The sequence below is a fragment of the Fringilla coelebs genome, assembly GCF_963513975.1.
Source record: "Fringilla coelebs genome assembly, chromosome: 6".
NCBI lineage: Eukaryota > Metazoa > Chordata > Aves > Passeriformes > Fringillidae > Fringilla > Fringilla coelebs.
Window position 1 is genome coordinate 53,132,938 of NC_140034.1, and position 15,157 is coordinate 53,148,094.

General features: G+C 49.2%; 1 protein-coding gene across 2 annotated transcripts in view; it reads right to left on the reverse strand.

Moving 5' to 3' along the window:
* Positions 1–15,157, reverse strand: part of EPS8L2 (EPS8 signaling adaptor L2) — a 49,035-nt gene that overhangs the window by 10,848 nt on the left and 23,030 nt on the right. For both annotated transcript variants that reach the window (XM_084208652.1, XM_084208651.1), the window contains exons 4-11: positions 8,210–8,274; positions 4,048–4,209; positions 3,610–3,759; positions 3,404–3,483; positions 3,132–3,271; positions 1,631–1,710; positions 1,042–1,168; positions 610–698 (exon numbers count right to left, since the gene is read on the reverse strand). In XM_084208652.1, the coding sequence (XP_084064778.1) occupies positions 610–698; positions 1,042–1,168; positions 1,631–1,710; positions 3,132–3,271; positions 3,404–3,483; positions 3,610–3,759; positions 4,048–4,209; positions 8,210–8,274 (893 nt within the window). The remainder of the gene's footprint in view (positions 1–609; positions 699–1,041; positions 1,169–1,630; positions 1,711–3,131; positions 3,272–3,403; positions 3,484–3,609; positions 3,760–4,047; positions 4,210–8,209; positions 8,275–15,157) is intronic.

Sequence of the window (15,157 nt, forward strand, 5' to 3'; positions counted from 1 at the left end):
AGCAGGCACAAATTATCCATATTTGCTTCTCAAAGAAAAGGCTAGTGTATGGTGTCCAGCAAACCTTGTCTCTGGGGTTTCCTTATTAATGACTGCCCAGGAAGGAGCTTGGATGATGTGTTTGCTGGACAAGTTTGGTCACAACTGACAGAATTCCTGCTGTCTTGTTAGCCTCCTGGTCTCTTGTGTTTCACTAAGCAGAGCTGGTAGCACTGGGAACATCTTTATGCTCGTTCTTTTCATCCCCTCCACAATACAAAGGGTCTGGCAGGGAAGAGAGGGATCAGGAATATTGGGGCAATGGGAGACTTCAGTTACTGTCAAGCAGAGACTCCCCAGGCCTGGATCTGAAAAGATCTGGGTGCTGCAACCCTCTGGCTGCTCTGTCCCATCCTGGACTTGGTGCTCCTAGTTTTGGTTTAACAGCTTGTCCCAGAAAACCTGCACAAGCCTGACACAATGTTTGTCCTGAGTTCTGAAGAACCTGGAATTCACACTGTTGTCCCTTGTCAGTGTTTTCCACTCAAGTTTCATTCTAAACACTCACTACTGGGATACACAGGGAAAAGCCCTGTCCCTGCATGGGATGGAAACTCTTTCATGTCTTACCAAGAGGTTAAAAGCCAGTTTGGTTTTCTGGAAGCAGTCGATGAACTCAGCCTCGCTTGGGGGTCTTGCTCGGAGGGTCAGCATTCCCTCTGCCAGGAGAAGGGACAGAGAAAGACATGTTAGTGAGAGCATCTCCTCTGGGAAGCTTTCATCTGCCTGCCATGCAGAAGGCACAGCAGAAATGGATATTGACACCAGAACTACTGAGAATCAGGGGTTCAGGGAAAGGCAAACTCCCTTTGTGTGCCAGAGGCTCTGTGTGCTCTGCCAGAGGTACCCCCGGAGAGCGGCACCTCCCAAACTTGTGTGCCTGGATCTGTGGCTGTGCCATGGCATCGATCCGGCCTCACTGGGCCAGGAGCTGAGGTGTCCCCCCCACCTTCATCCATGACCCCCCTGTGCTCCCTGTTTGTTGTGGCTGCTGTACTGCACCTGCTGGCCCTTTCTTCTTGTTCTTCTTCCCTTTCTTCCTTTGGTTGAGCTGCCGGAATGCCTCTGCGGCCTTCTGGAGCCGGGCGACAAACACTTCAATGTCATCCAGGGTGCAGTTCAGGATTTGCTGTGAGGACAGAAACCCAAGGGACCAACGTGAAAGCGAGCCTGGGCTGCACACAGCTGGGAGCCTGAATCCCAGGGCCTGCTGCATTTCCCAGGAGAATGCACACAAGTGGGCAATCCAGGCAGGAAATGCAGCTCAATGCATCTCTCTGTAAGCACAGAGCTGCTGGGCCCAGCTGTGTGCTGTCCTTACCAAGGGGACAAGTGACCCCTCCTAATGGACAGCTGGAAAATAACCCAAGTGGGATGGGGAGGAGCAGAGCTGGAATCAGCAGAGCTGCCTCAGGTCAGAGGACATTGTCACTGATGTGGTGATGGAGACTCACTTTTGGCCAACTTATCTTTATGCACAGCAGGTATCAATTGGAAAAATGCTTAGATGATGCATTAAATCTCTGCCCCCTCTCCCTTGCTCCCTGCCTCTGCTTCTGCCTATGGACTGTGCAGTGTCCCTGTCACCCACCGTTTCCTTTTCAATCTTCTGTGCTAACATGGCACGGGATTCTTCATGATCATGAGAGCCAGAGCTTCGTCGTTCATAGTCTGCAAGCAAGGGAGAGAAAAACAGATTTAGTATCAGAGGTTGGAAATAGGCTTCATGAAAGGCAGGGATCCATGGGATGGTAGCTCCGAGTTCTGGGTTGTGAGGACATCTTAGGAATGTTTGTAACAGGTGCTAAATCCCAATCATCCTACAAAAAACCCAACTCCGAGGCACCTCCCGGCTTCCAGAAGCCACGCACCCAGTGTAGGGTGTAGGGTGGGGGTATATTCCAGTGGGAGCAATCGCTGGGTTGGCCCCTTGTGCAAAGCAAAGTGTCAACTCAGGGCAGGGGCTTGGAAAGGGCCAGCACAGCACTTGGATCTGCCAAGTGTGAGAACTGGGGAGGCTGTTTTGGCAGAGGACCTTGACAAGTCCAGAGCATCTGTAAATGTGAGGATGAGGTACCCCATCCCTGAGGACAGGTTTTGTAGGAAAAGCGAGAAGGCGTTTCTTGGAGAAGGAATCTCAGCAAACAGGCATCACTCAAGGCTTTCTCCTGTCAACTGCTCTCCTGCCAGGCTCTGTGCACTCAGAGCCAGAAATCCTGCCCAGAGGAATTCCCAGCTCTGCTGAAGTGAGCACCCTTGGAAGGGCAGAGGGAAGAGTAGCTGCTTTTCATCAGAATAGAGATGTTTATTCATGGTCCAGCTGAGAAATAGAGATATTCCTTTTATGATGCAGAACTGGGCCTGAAATAAGTTCTCCATTCAGCAGCCAGAGCAGTTGCTTGACTTCAGAAGCCATTCCAGCAAATGAGTGTTGTGGATGTGTTATAGTATCCTATTACGTGTTTTCCTCGAAATTAGAGATGAATGCTAAGATAAGGTGGCATGATAGGCAAGGGTAAAAAATGCTTACAGTTTGTTCATCACTTTGATCTTTTGTAAGAGAAAGAGCTTGTTTCTGTTCCTAGGAACTTACTTCTGTTACTCCTTTCTCTAAAGGAAAATACCAGGTTTTTCCAAGCCAACTCAAATGAGCTAAAGTCAGGATGGTTTTGGAATCAGATTTTAGATGAGCACATAAGAGGGGTGAGTTCAGATCTGCATTTCCACACTTGATTTTACAAAAATTTTTGAAAACAAGTTGATTTTGAAGGGTGAAATCTTGGCTCCTGTGAAGTCAGCTGAGCCAGGAATTTGTCTTTCTGATCAAATTTTTGTCTGTACATTTTAAGATCACCAACACCTGGTTCAAATTTCATGTGATGGCTTATGAGGGGCTTTTTCTTTTTTGGCATTTCTGTATCCCCCAAATAAAGGTGTGGTTACAAGGAGTTTCTGGGAGCTTTTATTTGTTGAGCAGAAGATGCCGAGTGGGTACAACACTTATTTTCACTACAGACCACTTCAGGAAGTTTGGCTGTCTGAGTTAATTAATCTCCCATCCGCAGGACAGACTTCCTGAGTGCTCCCAGTACCTGGATCATGCTGGGAAGGAGGTGCCACCCTGTTCCTGTTCATTGCTGAGCCTCGCATGTCATGCTGGATTGGGATGGGAGCCGGTCCTTGAGGTGGGGGGAGGATGGATTGTCTCTGCTTGATCTTTTCCTGGTTTGCTCTGTAAGGAAAATGACATGGAACAAACCCTTCAGTGGTTGCAGATCCCATTTCCAAGAGACTGGAGTGTGACTAAACCACTGGAAACAGGGGTTTGTTGTTATTGCTCCCAGTTGTATCCTGCAGCACTTACTTGAGTGTCTGTGGCCGTATCTTCTTCCCGTGCTTGTGGTCTGCCAGGGCACTTTCTATGTCCTCATGAACCATCTCCGCCTTAAGGATAAAACAGGGATGTTTCTAAGGGCTTGAATTTAGGAAGGATTGGAGGAAGGGGGAAAGGGCAGACAGCAAGAAGTGTGTTTTGTTCTGTTTCACAGCAAGCAGGAGGGCTCTGCTTACCTCCACCTCATCACAGTTGAAGAAGTGGATGTCGGGTTTGTGCTGCTCAGAATCCTGACACACAAGCAGCAGGATGGAGGAATAGCGCATCTGATTTAGCACTGTCTGGCAGTGCTGCACTGTTGGCAGGGGAAAGTCCTCCAGCTCCTCCTGCAAGAGAAGGGGGAAGGTATCAGGCAATGGGGAACTACTGAACTAAGAGGGAATGGTCCTGTGCAGGAACTCCTGGGATCCCTGGACTGATCTTCCTAAATTTGTCATTGTTAAAACCATCCTGTTCCCATGCTGCAGGGCTGACTCTCATCCAGGAGAGGATTTTGGTAGTGATTCACCCTTGTTTGTGTTCCTTATAACTTGCCCTCTCCCAGGCAGAATGGAAAGAGCACTCACTGCACCCCACACTTCATTCTGGGGTCAGTCCCACAGGGCTCCAGGTACCTGTGTCTCACAGTCCAGCAGCCGGATGGACTTGTCATTCACTTGCAGCAGCATCTCCTGTGTCCAGATCTTCTCTTTGGAGTTGAGCAGGATGAGTTTCCGGATTGCGTCATCCACTGTCGTGATGGACTCGCTCTTGTCCATGATGAAGGTGGCCAAATGCTGAAGTTGGGGAGAGAAAGGAGATAAAAACAGGTGGAAAATGTTTGTTGGGGTGTGTAAATTGGTGAGGAAAGCATCTCTAGAGGCTTCATTTACTGTTTGTAGTTTCTCAGAGCTCAGGCATGAAGTTGTTGCTGCACAAAACAGTTTTGGTTGTTGGTACCAGCCTCGTCATGGCAGGGAAAGATCTGGGTTTCATAATGGGTTTTCATAACCAGTTTCACCACTTTTATATTACTCTCATCAATTCCAGCAGCTCTGATCCCTGTCCAGCAGGACAAATGCTTCACACACGAGTTACTGCCCAGGCCCCTCTGAACCTGGCTTGGAAGTAGAACTATGGCAGTCGAACCAATGCTTTGCTTGCCAAGCTATAAAAGGACTTGTGTTTTGCTTGTCTTGTGTAGCAAACCTGCTTGTGTGGGATTTGTGCCAGGCAAAGAGCTCACACATGCCATGGGCAAGTGTTAGTCTTCTGTGCCAAGTGGGATCCATGAAATATGTGGGGTCCCATGCTCTGGAAACAGCTACTCTGAAGAGCTTCTGTGCTACAAAGACTGCAGGGGCTGCAAACCTGACAGCTCACTCTACACCAGCCCTTTACACCCCCCTTAGGGTTGGGGTTACCTTCTCCCAAAAATACCCAAATCAGCCCTCATAGTAGTAGTGAAAATAGGTGTTGCTGACTGTAGGAATGGATTTTTTGCTGTTTGCCTCTGTCCTGCCCTGTGGTTTTGCTTGGTTATCCTGGTATTCCTACCTCCCTTCACCTATCCTGTAAACCCAGCCCATGGTCTCCCATCAGCCAGGCTTTTGTGCTGCCCTCCCCTCCTTCACCGCTCTGTGTGAGCACTTGGGCCAGGAGCAGCTCAGCTACAGCGTAGCCATCCAAGCTGCTTTCCCATCCCTGCTCCAGCTGCACCCTGAAGTGTGTGGTGATCCAAGCCTTGCACTTGGCACCCGTATGTGCAGAGTTCATGTAATGGGACAGCACTTGCAGCTTTGGTGGGCCCCTGGGACTCCATGGGAAAGGAAAGGTGGGCAGGGAGGTAGCTGGGGAAAGGAGAGATGTGTTACACCCAAATATTGTGTGCCCACCAGCAGTGGGTGAAGGCCACTCCAAAAGTCCATGTGAGCAGGTGCTGCTCCCTGCGGATGGAAGAACTGGTTGTGTCTGCCAGCAGAGGGGACTGCAAGGCAGGAAAAGTTGGGACTCAGAGCAGCCAAGCTGTTTGTCCAGCTGTTGTCCCTGGGGCAGTGACAGCACAGCCAGGCCACATGTTCAGGTGATAGCAGAGAAGGAAAAAAAAAATCTCAGAAAGGAAAAAAACCCCTCAGGAGGGATCAAGATTTTGTTTCACCTTGTTCTTTTGTTGGCCAACTATGTTCTTGGTAGGAAGGGAAGGGGAACGTGCCCGGCTGTCAAAAAGCAGCTGAAGCTTTTCCCCGTCTTTACCAACTTTCTCCAGCAGAGAAAAGCAGGTTTTTGCATGGATAAGTTACAGGCCTGACCAAGGCATCTATGCAGTCCAAGGGCCTGCAACCTTTGGAGGTTTATTGGGCCAGATCCCAGCTTTTTCTCTTGTCCCTGGAGTATTGAAGGCCCATCCACCAGCATGACCCTCTCATCCTGGTTTCCTTGCTCAGCAGGGTACAGAACAGGCACTTCAGCAGCAGTGGCTAAACTGGAGAGTCAGAAGCAGATTAAACCCAGGTGCTGCAGGTAGAGCTGCCTGGGGGTCAGGGACAGCAGTGTGGCCACCCCAAAAATGGTCCTCCCCAGAGTTTGTGGTGAGGGCAGCAGTGAAATGCCTGCTTCTCTTTGATATACACATCCTGGTTTCAAAGCAAGAGCTGGAAAAATGGGGTTGCTTTAAAGCAAGTCCTAAAGTGATGGGAAATTTGTAGTAACAGGATGAGTTTTGCCTGGCTTTTCTCCCTTTGATCCTTTATCTTCCTGCTTTCTCCCAGTGATCAGAAATAACCGTTCTAGGGATCAAGTAGCTTCTTTCTGGTGCTGATGCACTCATGAGCTGATTCAGTAACCCAGTGGGTTGTGTCCACAGTTGACATGTGCATCAGTGGGCCATGGAGGAAGATGATGTTGTTGGGAAAGAATTCCTTTCTCCTTGTAAAAGCCCAAGTAAATGCAAAATGGGAAGCAGATTAAGAGGCAGCAAAAGCTGATGCTGCTCCAGCATTCCCTGATCTGGGGCTTGGAGAAGCTGTGGATGTTGGGGTCTGGCACAGACCAGATGGACCCGAGAGTGATGTGTGCACTCGGAGCACAGAGCCTTGGATGGTTGTGAGGAAGCACAGGCAAGAACTGTTGTTGCAGTTGGCTCCACTCAAGGTATATGCAGGGAAAGGCTCAGATTTAAAGCACTGGTAGACCTAGCAGAAAATCTTTAAACATGCTTTTGGGCATTAGGAGTGTATAGTGTTTGTGGTGACCCGTTTGCTGCTAGAGGATTCCTAAAGATTTGAGGAAGGAGCAGAGCAGAGGACAATGCAAGGCCCATTCCTGTGTTCATCAAGCAAAGGTATGGGGTGAGGCACTGTCTAAATAGAATTCCTGGCAAGTGTGTGAGCTGAAAGCTGAGATTAGCAATGCAATCACGAATGAAAAACATTCTGGGTGTATGTTACTGTAATTGTAAAATAGTGCATGAGAAGGTATTTGCCAAGTCAGTTTTATCTGTGCAGAGGTGACAAGCCCTTTTCTTTCAGAGCAATGAGGAAAATGGGTTTACTCAAGATGACAGGCATTTTTATCTCTTCTATTATTTTATCTACCACCTTTACAAGCTTCATAAATTCCTTTGCTGTTTACTGTTCAGTCAGTTTTCATGGAGGGGAAGCTACTTATCTGACTCAATCATTAGTATATTTTTCTGCTTTCCATTTTCTGTAGATATGGGTGGACTGAGAGGGAGAAGCTTGCTGCTGTCTTTGTTTTATCCCTTAAAACCCTTTTTCATCCAGATAGACATTCAAATACAGCAGCTCTTATTAGAATGGGCAATGACTCCACCCACCATTAAACTTTGATCTGATTACTTCAAAGGGTATAAAGTGCCTCCTGTGAGGAAACCTCGTTCTGTCTCACTGCCTGCCACTGCAATCCTGTTTGCCTTGGTCAAAGTTCAGGGGAGAGACTCACAAACAGGTGGCTTATGGCATAATTAATAAAGAATTAATTTACATGTCACTGTTTAAAGTCCCTTCTCTGCATCCATGAGTGACTTCTGAGCCACTGAGTTGGTTTCTCCGATGGAAACCAGGACCTCTTTCCAAACAGGCACTTTACAAGTCTAAATGTAGGCTTTCAAAGGGCCCAATGTCCTAAATATGAATCTGAGGAAGTGTTCTCCTGTCTTGCCTTGCTCAATTTTCAGTGATGAATGGTCCCACCTCCTCCATGGAGTCCTGCACCACCAAGTTGCATTACAGGAATTGCCAAGCTCAGGATGGCCAGGCTGGCTTCTCTTTTTGGAGTGGCTGTCTGTGGCAGTGGGAGCTGGATTTGGCTTATTGCCTGTCTTGTGTGAAGGGGTTTGTGTTACCTGAGAGGATACAGTAGCCGAGGAGAGCTGAAAGCTGATAGTCCATGTGGTCTCTGTGGTTTGGAAAGCTGAGTTCCAGTAACCACCATGGGAACTCTGCTTTTAACCTATCTGTGCTGATTGGAAGGGTTTGAAGCACAGGGTGACAAGGACGGACATTTCATGCTCTCCTTCAAACACAGAGGAGGGAGAAGACAACAGCTTCTCCATTTCAATCTCTTTCCTTGTACAAAATTCCCCTTGTTTATTGAAATCTTTTTTTTCCCCCCATTCTCCTTTACTCAGTGACTTGAGCCTTTAATGGTAAGGAAGTTCCCAACTCCCCCTTGGCCTCCTAAAGGTCCAGAACACAGGGAACACGCTGCACTACAGGCACCTATCACTGACCTTGGCCTCTCAGCCCCCTAGGCACTCCATTGTGTGTGTGTGCTCACCTGGACGTGGTACTGAGAAGTCTCGTGCATAATGATGTTGGAGTTGGAGTATTTTTTCCTTTGTTCTGTAAGAAACAAGAAAAGAAGCATTGGTTGTTTTTCTTCGGATGTGAGAATTAAAACTCTTTCTCCGCGGGTGCTGCCAGCAGGTGTCTCTCCAGAACAAGCGTTGCCTTTCCTTGAGCTTTGCCTTGGGGATTTCACCTTTCTCTTTGGCCAGCTAAGAGCTTTTAAATCGAGCTCCTCTTGGCGCACGGGGCTGAGCACAATCCTGCCCACAGCTTGGGGAGCGTACTGAGCACCTGGAGAGATCCCAGTGGTAAGATCATGAAAAGATGCCACTGCTCTTCTTTGGAGCCTGGCAAGGGTGGGTAAAAGCTAATTCAAGCCGATTTCTAAAGCTTTTTAACACTTATCATACCACTCTTTAGGCTGTGCCATCAGATTGGCAGGACATGAGTACTTCACACTTGTAGCTCCGTGCCTGTGGCTGAAAACACATCAGTGTTTTGCCTCTGTGCCTGACTGCTGATAGCCCTGGAGTGGTGGCTGTTCCCCAGTAGAAGTGATTTCTTGATATATTGGTGGGAATATTGGCAGAGGCATTGAGGGCTCTCACCCTGTGTCTCGTACACCACCAGCACCAGCTCAGAGGTGGAATGAGGATGGTTCAGGAGAAAGACCTCAGATACCTAGCCCAACTCCTGGCTCAGCCATTCCAGAGTGACCTTGAACAAGCGAATTAATATTGCAGTGCGGCCCCTTCCCACCTCAGGCTGGCAGGAAAGGCTCAGTGGCACTTTCTGGTTGCTGGGGGCTTTAATTGCAGTCTGTCCTACTTGAAATGTGGGGCAAGGTCTGGAGTAGGGCACAGGCAGTGCATCCCACAGGGATTTGGGGCTGATGTGAGGCACTTTTTTCCTCTCAGTAACCTCAATTTCCTCCCTGAGCATTTCTCATGTAAATAGATGACACTGATGGAAATGAGAACACCGCATTCATGTGGGATGGAGACAGATTTGGGTTTTAAGACATCCCATCCCCTCCTTTTCCAAAGGGAGTGGAAAAGGCTGAAGTGGGTGGTCTGGAAACAAAGGGAGTTTACATTCGGACAGGCAAATGTCTCCAGCCCTGAGAGGAAGGGTGCAGAGCTGTGTGGGGAACTGGTAGTCCCTGAGGGAGGGAAGGAATACCAGGGGGATGAGGTTTCCAGTGGGAGGTTAGCACAGGTCTCTGTTCCTGGTAGGAAAACAGCCCATGGAGCTGTAGCAGTGGTCAGGGCAGCAGCTGGTTGCCCTCAGACTCTCTGGGATCCCTTCCAATGCCTTTTCTCCTTCCTCCAAGCTCAAAGAAGCTGCATGTCTCGCAGTCAGGGGAGATCTCAGTATGCACTGCTGAGAAAATCTTCAGAGAAGCTCTTGGAAGTTTTGGGGGCTGGCCAAAACCTCAGAACTCTGCATAGCCCAACTTCCCATCACCTGCACTCAGTGAGTGCAAGAGAGCAAAGGCCCCTTTAGCCCTTTGCAGCCTTGTTCATTCAGCAGCAAGCCCTGGGACAGGGAGAAATGCAGATGTTTCCCCTCCCTCTGTTGATTTTTCCCTGGGGGAATTTCTGCATTACCTCCACAAGCCACAGAACTAGAACAAAGTGCCTCTATTTTGTCTCCCGATGTCACTCAAGTGATGTCCCAGAAGCTGCCCAGGGCAAGAAATGGGGTGTTTCTGCATGTTCTCCTGAAATCCCTTCTGTCTCCTTGGCTTCTACCTGGCCCCCACACCCATGGAAACTTTTATTTTTGTGTTTCCTGCTGGCATACGCAAATAAGACCACGAGGTCTGGAACCAGCCAGAGTTTCCGGGGACAGCAGGGTGCCAGAACACCGAAATCGCCTTCTTTTCTACCACTTAGTTTTGATTTAAACACAGAAAGAATCAAAGAGCCAGGTGATCATGAAAGAGTCAGTTTTGGGCCACATCTATCCAAGAAGCGTGGGTGCTTTAAAGAAAACTAGTGTTTTTTGGTTTATTTACTCAAAACAATGTGGTGAAACACTGCAGGGCTTTCCAACATGCATCATTATTTGTCTTTGACTAAATTTGGCTCTGGTTGGGCTGGGCTGATCCCAAAATGCTTTTAGGAAGAAGTTCTTCCCTGTGAGAGGGCTGAGGCCTTGGTACAAGTTGCCCAGAGAAGCTGTGGCTGCCTGATCCCTGGAAGTGTCCATGGCCAGATTGGACTGGACTTGGAGTGACCTGGGACAGTGGAAGGTGTCCCTGTCCATGGCAGAGGATGGAATGAGATGAGCTTAAAGTCCCTTTCAACCCAAACCATTCTGGCATTCTGTGAATGATGCCTATAGCAAAATCTGTGGCTCTTTGAACTTCTTGATCAAGGGGGACCCTTTCCCTTGCCCAGGTGAACTCCCTTGCCAGCCATACCTCAGAAGGCAGGTCAGCTGTCCTGTGTGGCTCCACCCTGCCCTTCTGCACAACTTTGTCCCTGACCTTCTGAATTTTGTATGAGTGCATGCTGGCCTGTTAGCAGCAGCAGCAGCAGGAGGAGCTCATTTCCTCCCACTTCATCTGACACCTCACACCAGGACACTTGGCATTTTTACAGTGTCCTGCAACAGGACCTCAGCACCTTCAGGTGTTACCTGACCCCTAACCTGGCCCCAGGTAGTGGAGAATTTGCATGTTCCATATGTGATAGAAGAACGTTGCAGAAATATAGTGATGATTTCCCCAAATTAGCTCAGACACCCATCTGCACCTCTCTTTATCTCCTGCTATAACCTTCAGAGTCTGTGGCAGTAAAGGACTCTGGATATAACACAGGGAAAGGGCAGGGAGAGCTCCAGGGTTGTGGCACTGGTACAGCAAATATCCAGAGGTGATAAAGCTGGCATGAACCACAGTGACCACTGTCCTTTTTCCCTTTTGTCTGCCAAGAGAGCCAAAGAGATGGGAAAACAATAGACCTTTGTCCTGTCCTTCTTGTGTCTAGCAAGGAAAAAACCTAACTTGTAGCATGGGTATCCTGGCAGGTGCTGGTGGGATCCCCTGTGGCCTGAGGAGCAGTTGTGCTGATCCCAGACACTTGCTGTATGTATGGAATGGGGAATTCAGAAAGCTTTGAATGCCTTGAGCATGGATAACACGTGGGACACGCGCAGCCTCTGGTAAATTGTCTCATCTCTTGCCTCTCAGTGTCTGGCCCAGTGATCCCTAAGACAATCCTTTGAGGGGGAAAAAAACCCCTATAAATGGTTCTTTAACAGAATTCACTTCAGTTCTCTACTAACCAGGTAGCTTTAATTTTGCCTCACACCCAGAGGAGTGGGCAAAATGGCGTCAAATGTTATCTACGATTGGTATCTTACAGATAAACAGTGCTGTGGGAATGGTGTTTCCCACTGGCACCAGTGAGGAAATGGGAAGAGCTGAGACCACTTCAGAGGTACAAGGTTGTACCTGAGGGCTCAAAACAGTGCTGGGCTGAAATCCTAGTAATGATACTAAAATCTTGGCTGGCAAGGAAAGAGTCATGTTTGGCTTTATGTTAAGGAGTGAAAAGAATGAAAGAGAGTAATAAATCAGGGAAAAAAGCAGGATCAATGCACATCCTGGAGGGCTAGGGTTATCAGCTTGGTCCAGGAAGCCAAAGCACATCTTCAGTGCCAAGTTCCCTCCCCATTCCCATGAAAAGCCTTATTTAGCAGGGAGCTGAGATGTGGCTGCGAACATTCAGGGAGCACAGGAGATCAACTAGCGGGATAAACTGCCTATGGGACCAGCTTACAGCCAGGATAATTGGTTAAGGTCTCTGGGAATGCTGAGCAGTGCCAAGGAGGGCAGGAGCAGGCTTGTCTTTCTCCATGCACAGCCTCTGTCAAGCCAGAGGGGCACAGCACCCCCCATACAACCTGCCAGTGGCCTCTACCTCCCCCCCAGGCACATCCTTCTCTGATTAATTAGTTTTACCACACAGGATCCTACCTGATCCTCCCCGTCCCTCCCCACATTTGTTTACAGCTGTTGCTGGGCAGAAGGCACAGCAGAAGACAGGGGGATGTATGGACAAGTACAGAGCAGTCTCTGAGGAATGAGAGGCAATGGATTTATTTTCCTTGCCAGTGTGATACCAAGGACCTCTCCTCCATTCCCTGAATCACACTGCTGACCTCCCTGGCCTCCACATCCATTACAGCAGCCTAAGGGAAGTCCTGGTGGTTACTTCTGGAGCTTGCCAGTTTCTTATATAATCTTTACATTATCTATACATTATCTAGCAGTGCACACACTGTTTATAGGAACCTGCCAGCATAGCATGAGCTGCTCTGTGCCAAATGGCAGGTCAGGACCAGCCTGCTGAGGAGAAATGGGGCAGCAAATGCTCTGTGTGCTCATGGCAGCCACAGAAACCTGCCAGGCTGGCTTACAGAGCAGCAGTATGGAATAACCTCCATTCCAGGATCCCAGCCTGGGGCCAGATGTGGCAGTTGAACACAGCATCTGCCAGGTTCCTGCTTCCTGCTCCAGGTTACCCAGGGTTAGCCAAGGATCTGCTTCTGGGCCTTGCACTGACCTGCTGTGCCTGAGATACCTGACGGGGGAGAATCTGCAGGTCCTGCCTTGCTCCTTCCCTGCTCTCTATGGCCAGCACAGAGAGAGCTCCATTTTGGGGTATCTTTGCAGTCTAGGGAGCATCGAGCTCCCTGGGTTTGCTGTTAGATCTGTGGTACTTGCTGAACTGCTGGAGCTGGTCTGTACTGGCGCCTGTGGCACTGGGAATGTCTGCCTGGTCAGCTCTCTCTCATGGCTGGTGTGTGCAGATGGATCTGGAAGCTCTTGGAGTGAATGAACAGCTCTCATTGAGGTGTGAATGGGCTGTGGCAGCAGGGAGCAGTGGCTCCGGGTTCCACACGGCTGAATTCCTGCTCGGCACGCTTCATATTTGCCACAGCTCAGCCCCAAGTGCTCACATTCCTGCTTTATTAGCTGAAGACACAACCCACTCTAGGAAAGCAAATACAAACCTGGCACAGCTCCTTGGTTGTGCAAGGACTGAGTACATGGAGGAACACTGTGTGTTTGTGTTCAGTGTGTCCACTGGGCTGCTTGGAGCAGGATAATCAGGGCTTTGAGAGCTATAGTTCACCAGTAGAGATACTCCCTTTTGCCTTTACAACCAGACCTGAAAGAAACCTGCTAAATTATTTTTCACCAAAAAGCCCAAAGTGGTGTTTTCTCAGCTTTCTGTAGCTGGTAATGACATTTTTTGAATGTCAGAACATAGTAAGATTGGGGGAATCCTGATTTAATTAATTCACTTTCTTTGAATCTTGAAAAAATTCATAATGAAAAGTTCCTCCTTTTTTTTGGTTGTTATTTTCACAAACTACCACAACTGTAGTTCTCAAGCTACTTGGGCATACCCAAAACCCCATTTCCATTTAGGGAAAGGTTCCTCTGTGTGAGCACTAAGCAGTTACTCCATGAATGGTGAGAACTTGTGCTCAGCAGTTGCAAGGTGGCGAAGAAAAATGGTCACTGGAGATGCTGAACAGCATCAGAGGTGGGAGATCCCTCTCCACAGCATCCCTGTCACTAACTGCTATCCCAAACTCCTGGCCAGCAGCACCTGGAACAGTGTCTGCTCTTCCCAGTAGCTCCAGTCATGGCTGAACTAAGCCAGTATGTTCCCTGTCTCACCACCACTGGGGCTTCATCTGCAAGAACCAACAGGATTGTCAGCTTCCAGTTTTTCTTCCAGCCCTGTTTTCAGTTGGTGTATTAAGTGTCCAAGGCATTGAATAGAAGGGTCACCCACACACACAGTGTCAAAGGGGAGCAGGGTAATCTGAAGCTGGAATCTCGGGTGGGAAAGGGGATGTGAAGAAGGGAACTGGAATGGAGGGATCAGGGAGAAGGACAAGGGAGTTATTCAGGGCTGGCAGGAAGGGGACAGGAGGAATTAATGACCTGGACAAGAAGGCTGGATCTTTGCTGAACTCAGGCTTTTTCTCCAGTATGATGAAATCTTTAAAGACATGACAGTGAGTGGCACTGTTCCGAATCCCTGTGGATTTAGGTATGGTCGTGGTCATCTTGACTCTGCAGTGTGGCTGGGCTGGCTTGGCCGGCCACTGCTCCTGCCAGAGTTGTCTCTTGCAGACAATACCAGTGTGTGTTAAATCCTGTACAAATCCTCTCCTAAAGATTGTGGGGAAGGGATCATCCCTCCATGCTCCTGTCTATAACGATGTGACAGCCATGTGGCCTCCAGCTGGAATTGTGAACATGCTCGTGGTTTGGGCAGGGTGTGGGAGAGCCAGCAGCAGGGAATTACTGTCTGGGCACTGTGCTCAGGCCTGCAGGGTTTCATCTCAGAGATGTCTCCACGTGGCTGGGGCTGGAGGCTGGGATACAAGGAGATCTGTGAGACCCCCCCAGGAGTTGGTTCATGACCATTAAAGGTAAGTTACTTCTTCTCCATTGGTGTGTTCTGCCTGGCCAGTGCCAAGCAGCTGCCTATGGCTCAGGGGTGATGCTGGCGCCAGTGGAGCCTCTCTGCCTGTGGCTCCCCAGGGAGATGATCCCTGTGCAGGGCCACACTGGGCAGGAAGTGGCTCTTCTCTTTGTGATAGTGCCTCGTGTCCTGTTACAGCACCGCAGCCTGGCTTGGGTTACGGGTGTGCAGTGTCAAGTGATTGGCATCAGCACTGCTCCTCTCCAGCCTAACTCATTGCTCCAAAACCCCTTTTCCAGTCCTGTGCCCTATCAAGTCTGGTTCTTTCCCAGAAATGAGTGCATTGAGGATGGATGGACAAGCTGGAACCAGCTGGCAGGGTCTCACAAGCTTGGCGTGGGGGGCTGGAAGGAGGCTGAGCACCGCAGGGACAGACAGCAACCAAACAGAAATGAGCTGCTCCTCCCCACAGCCCT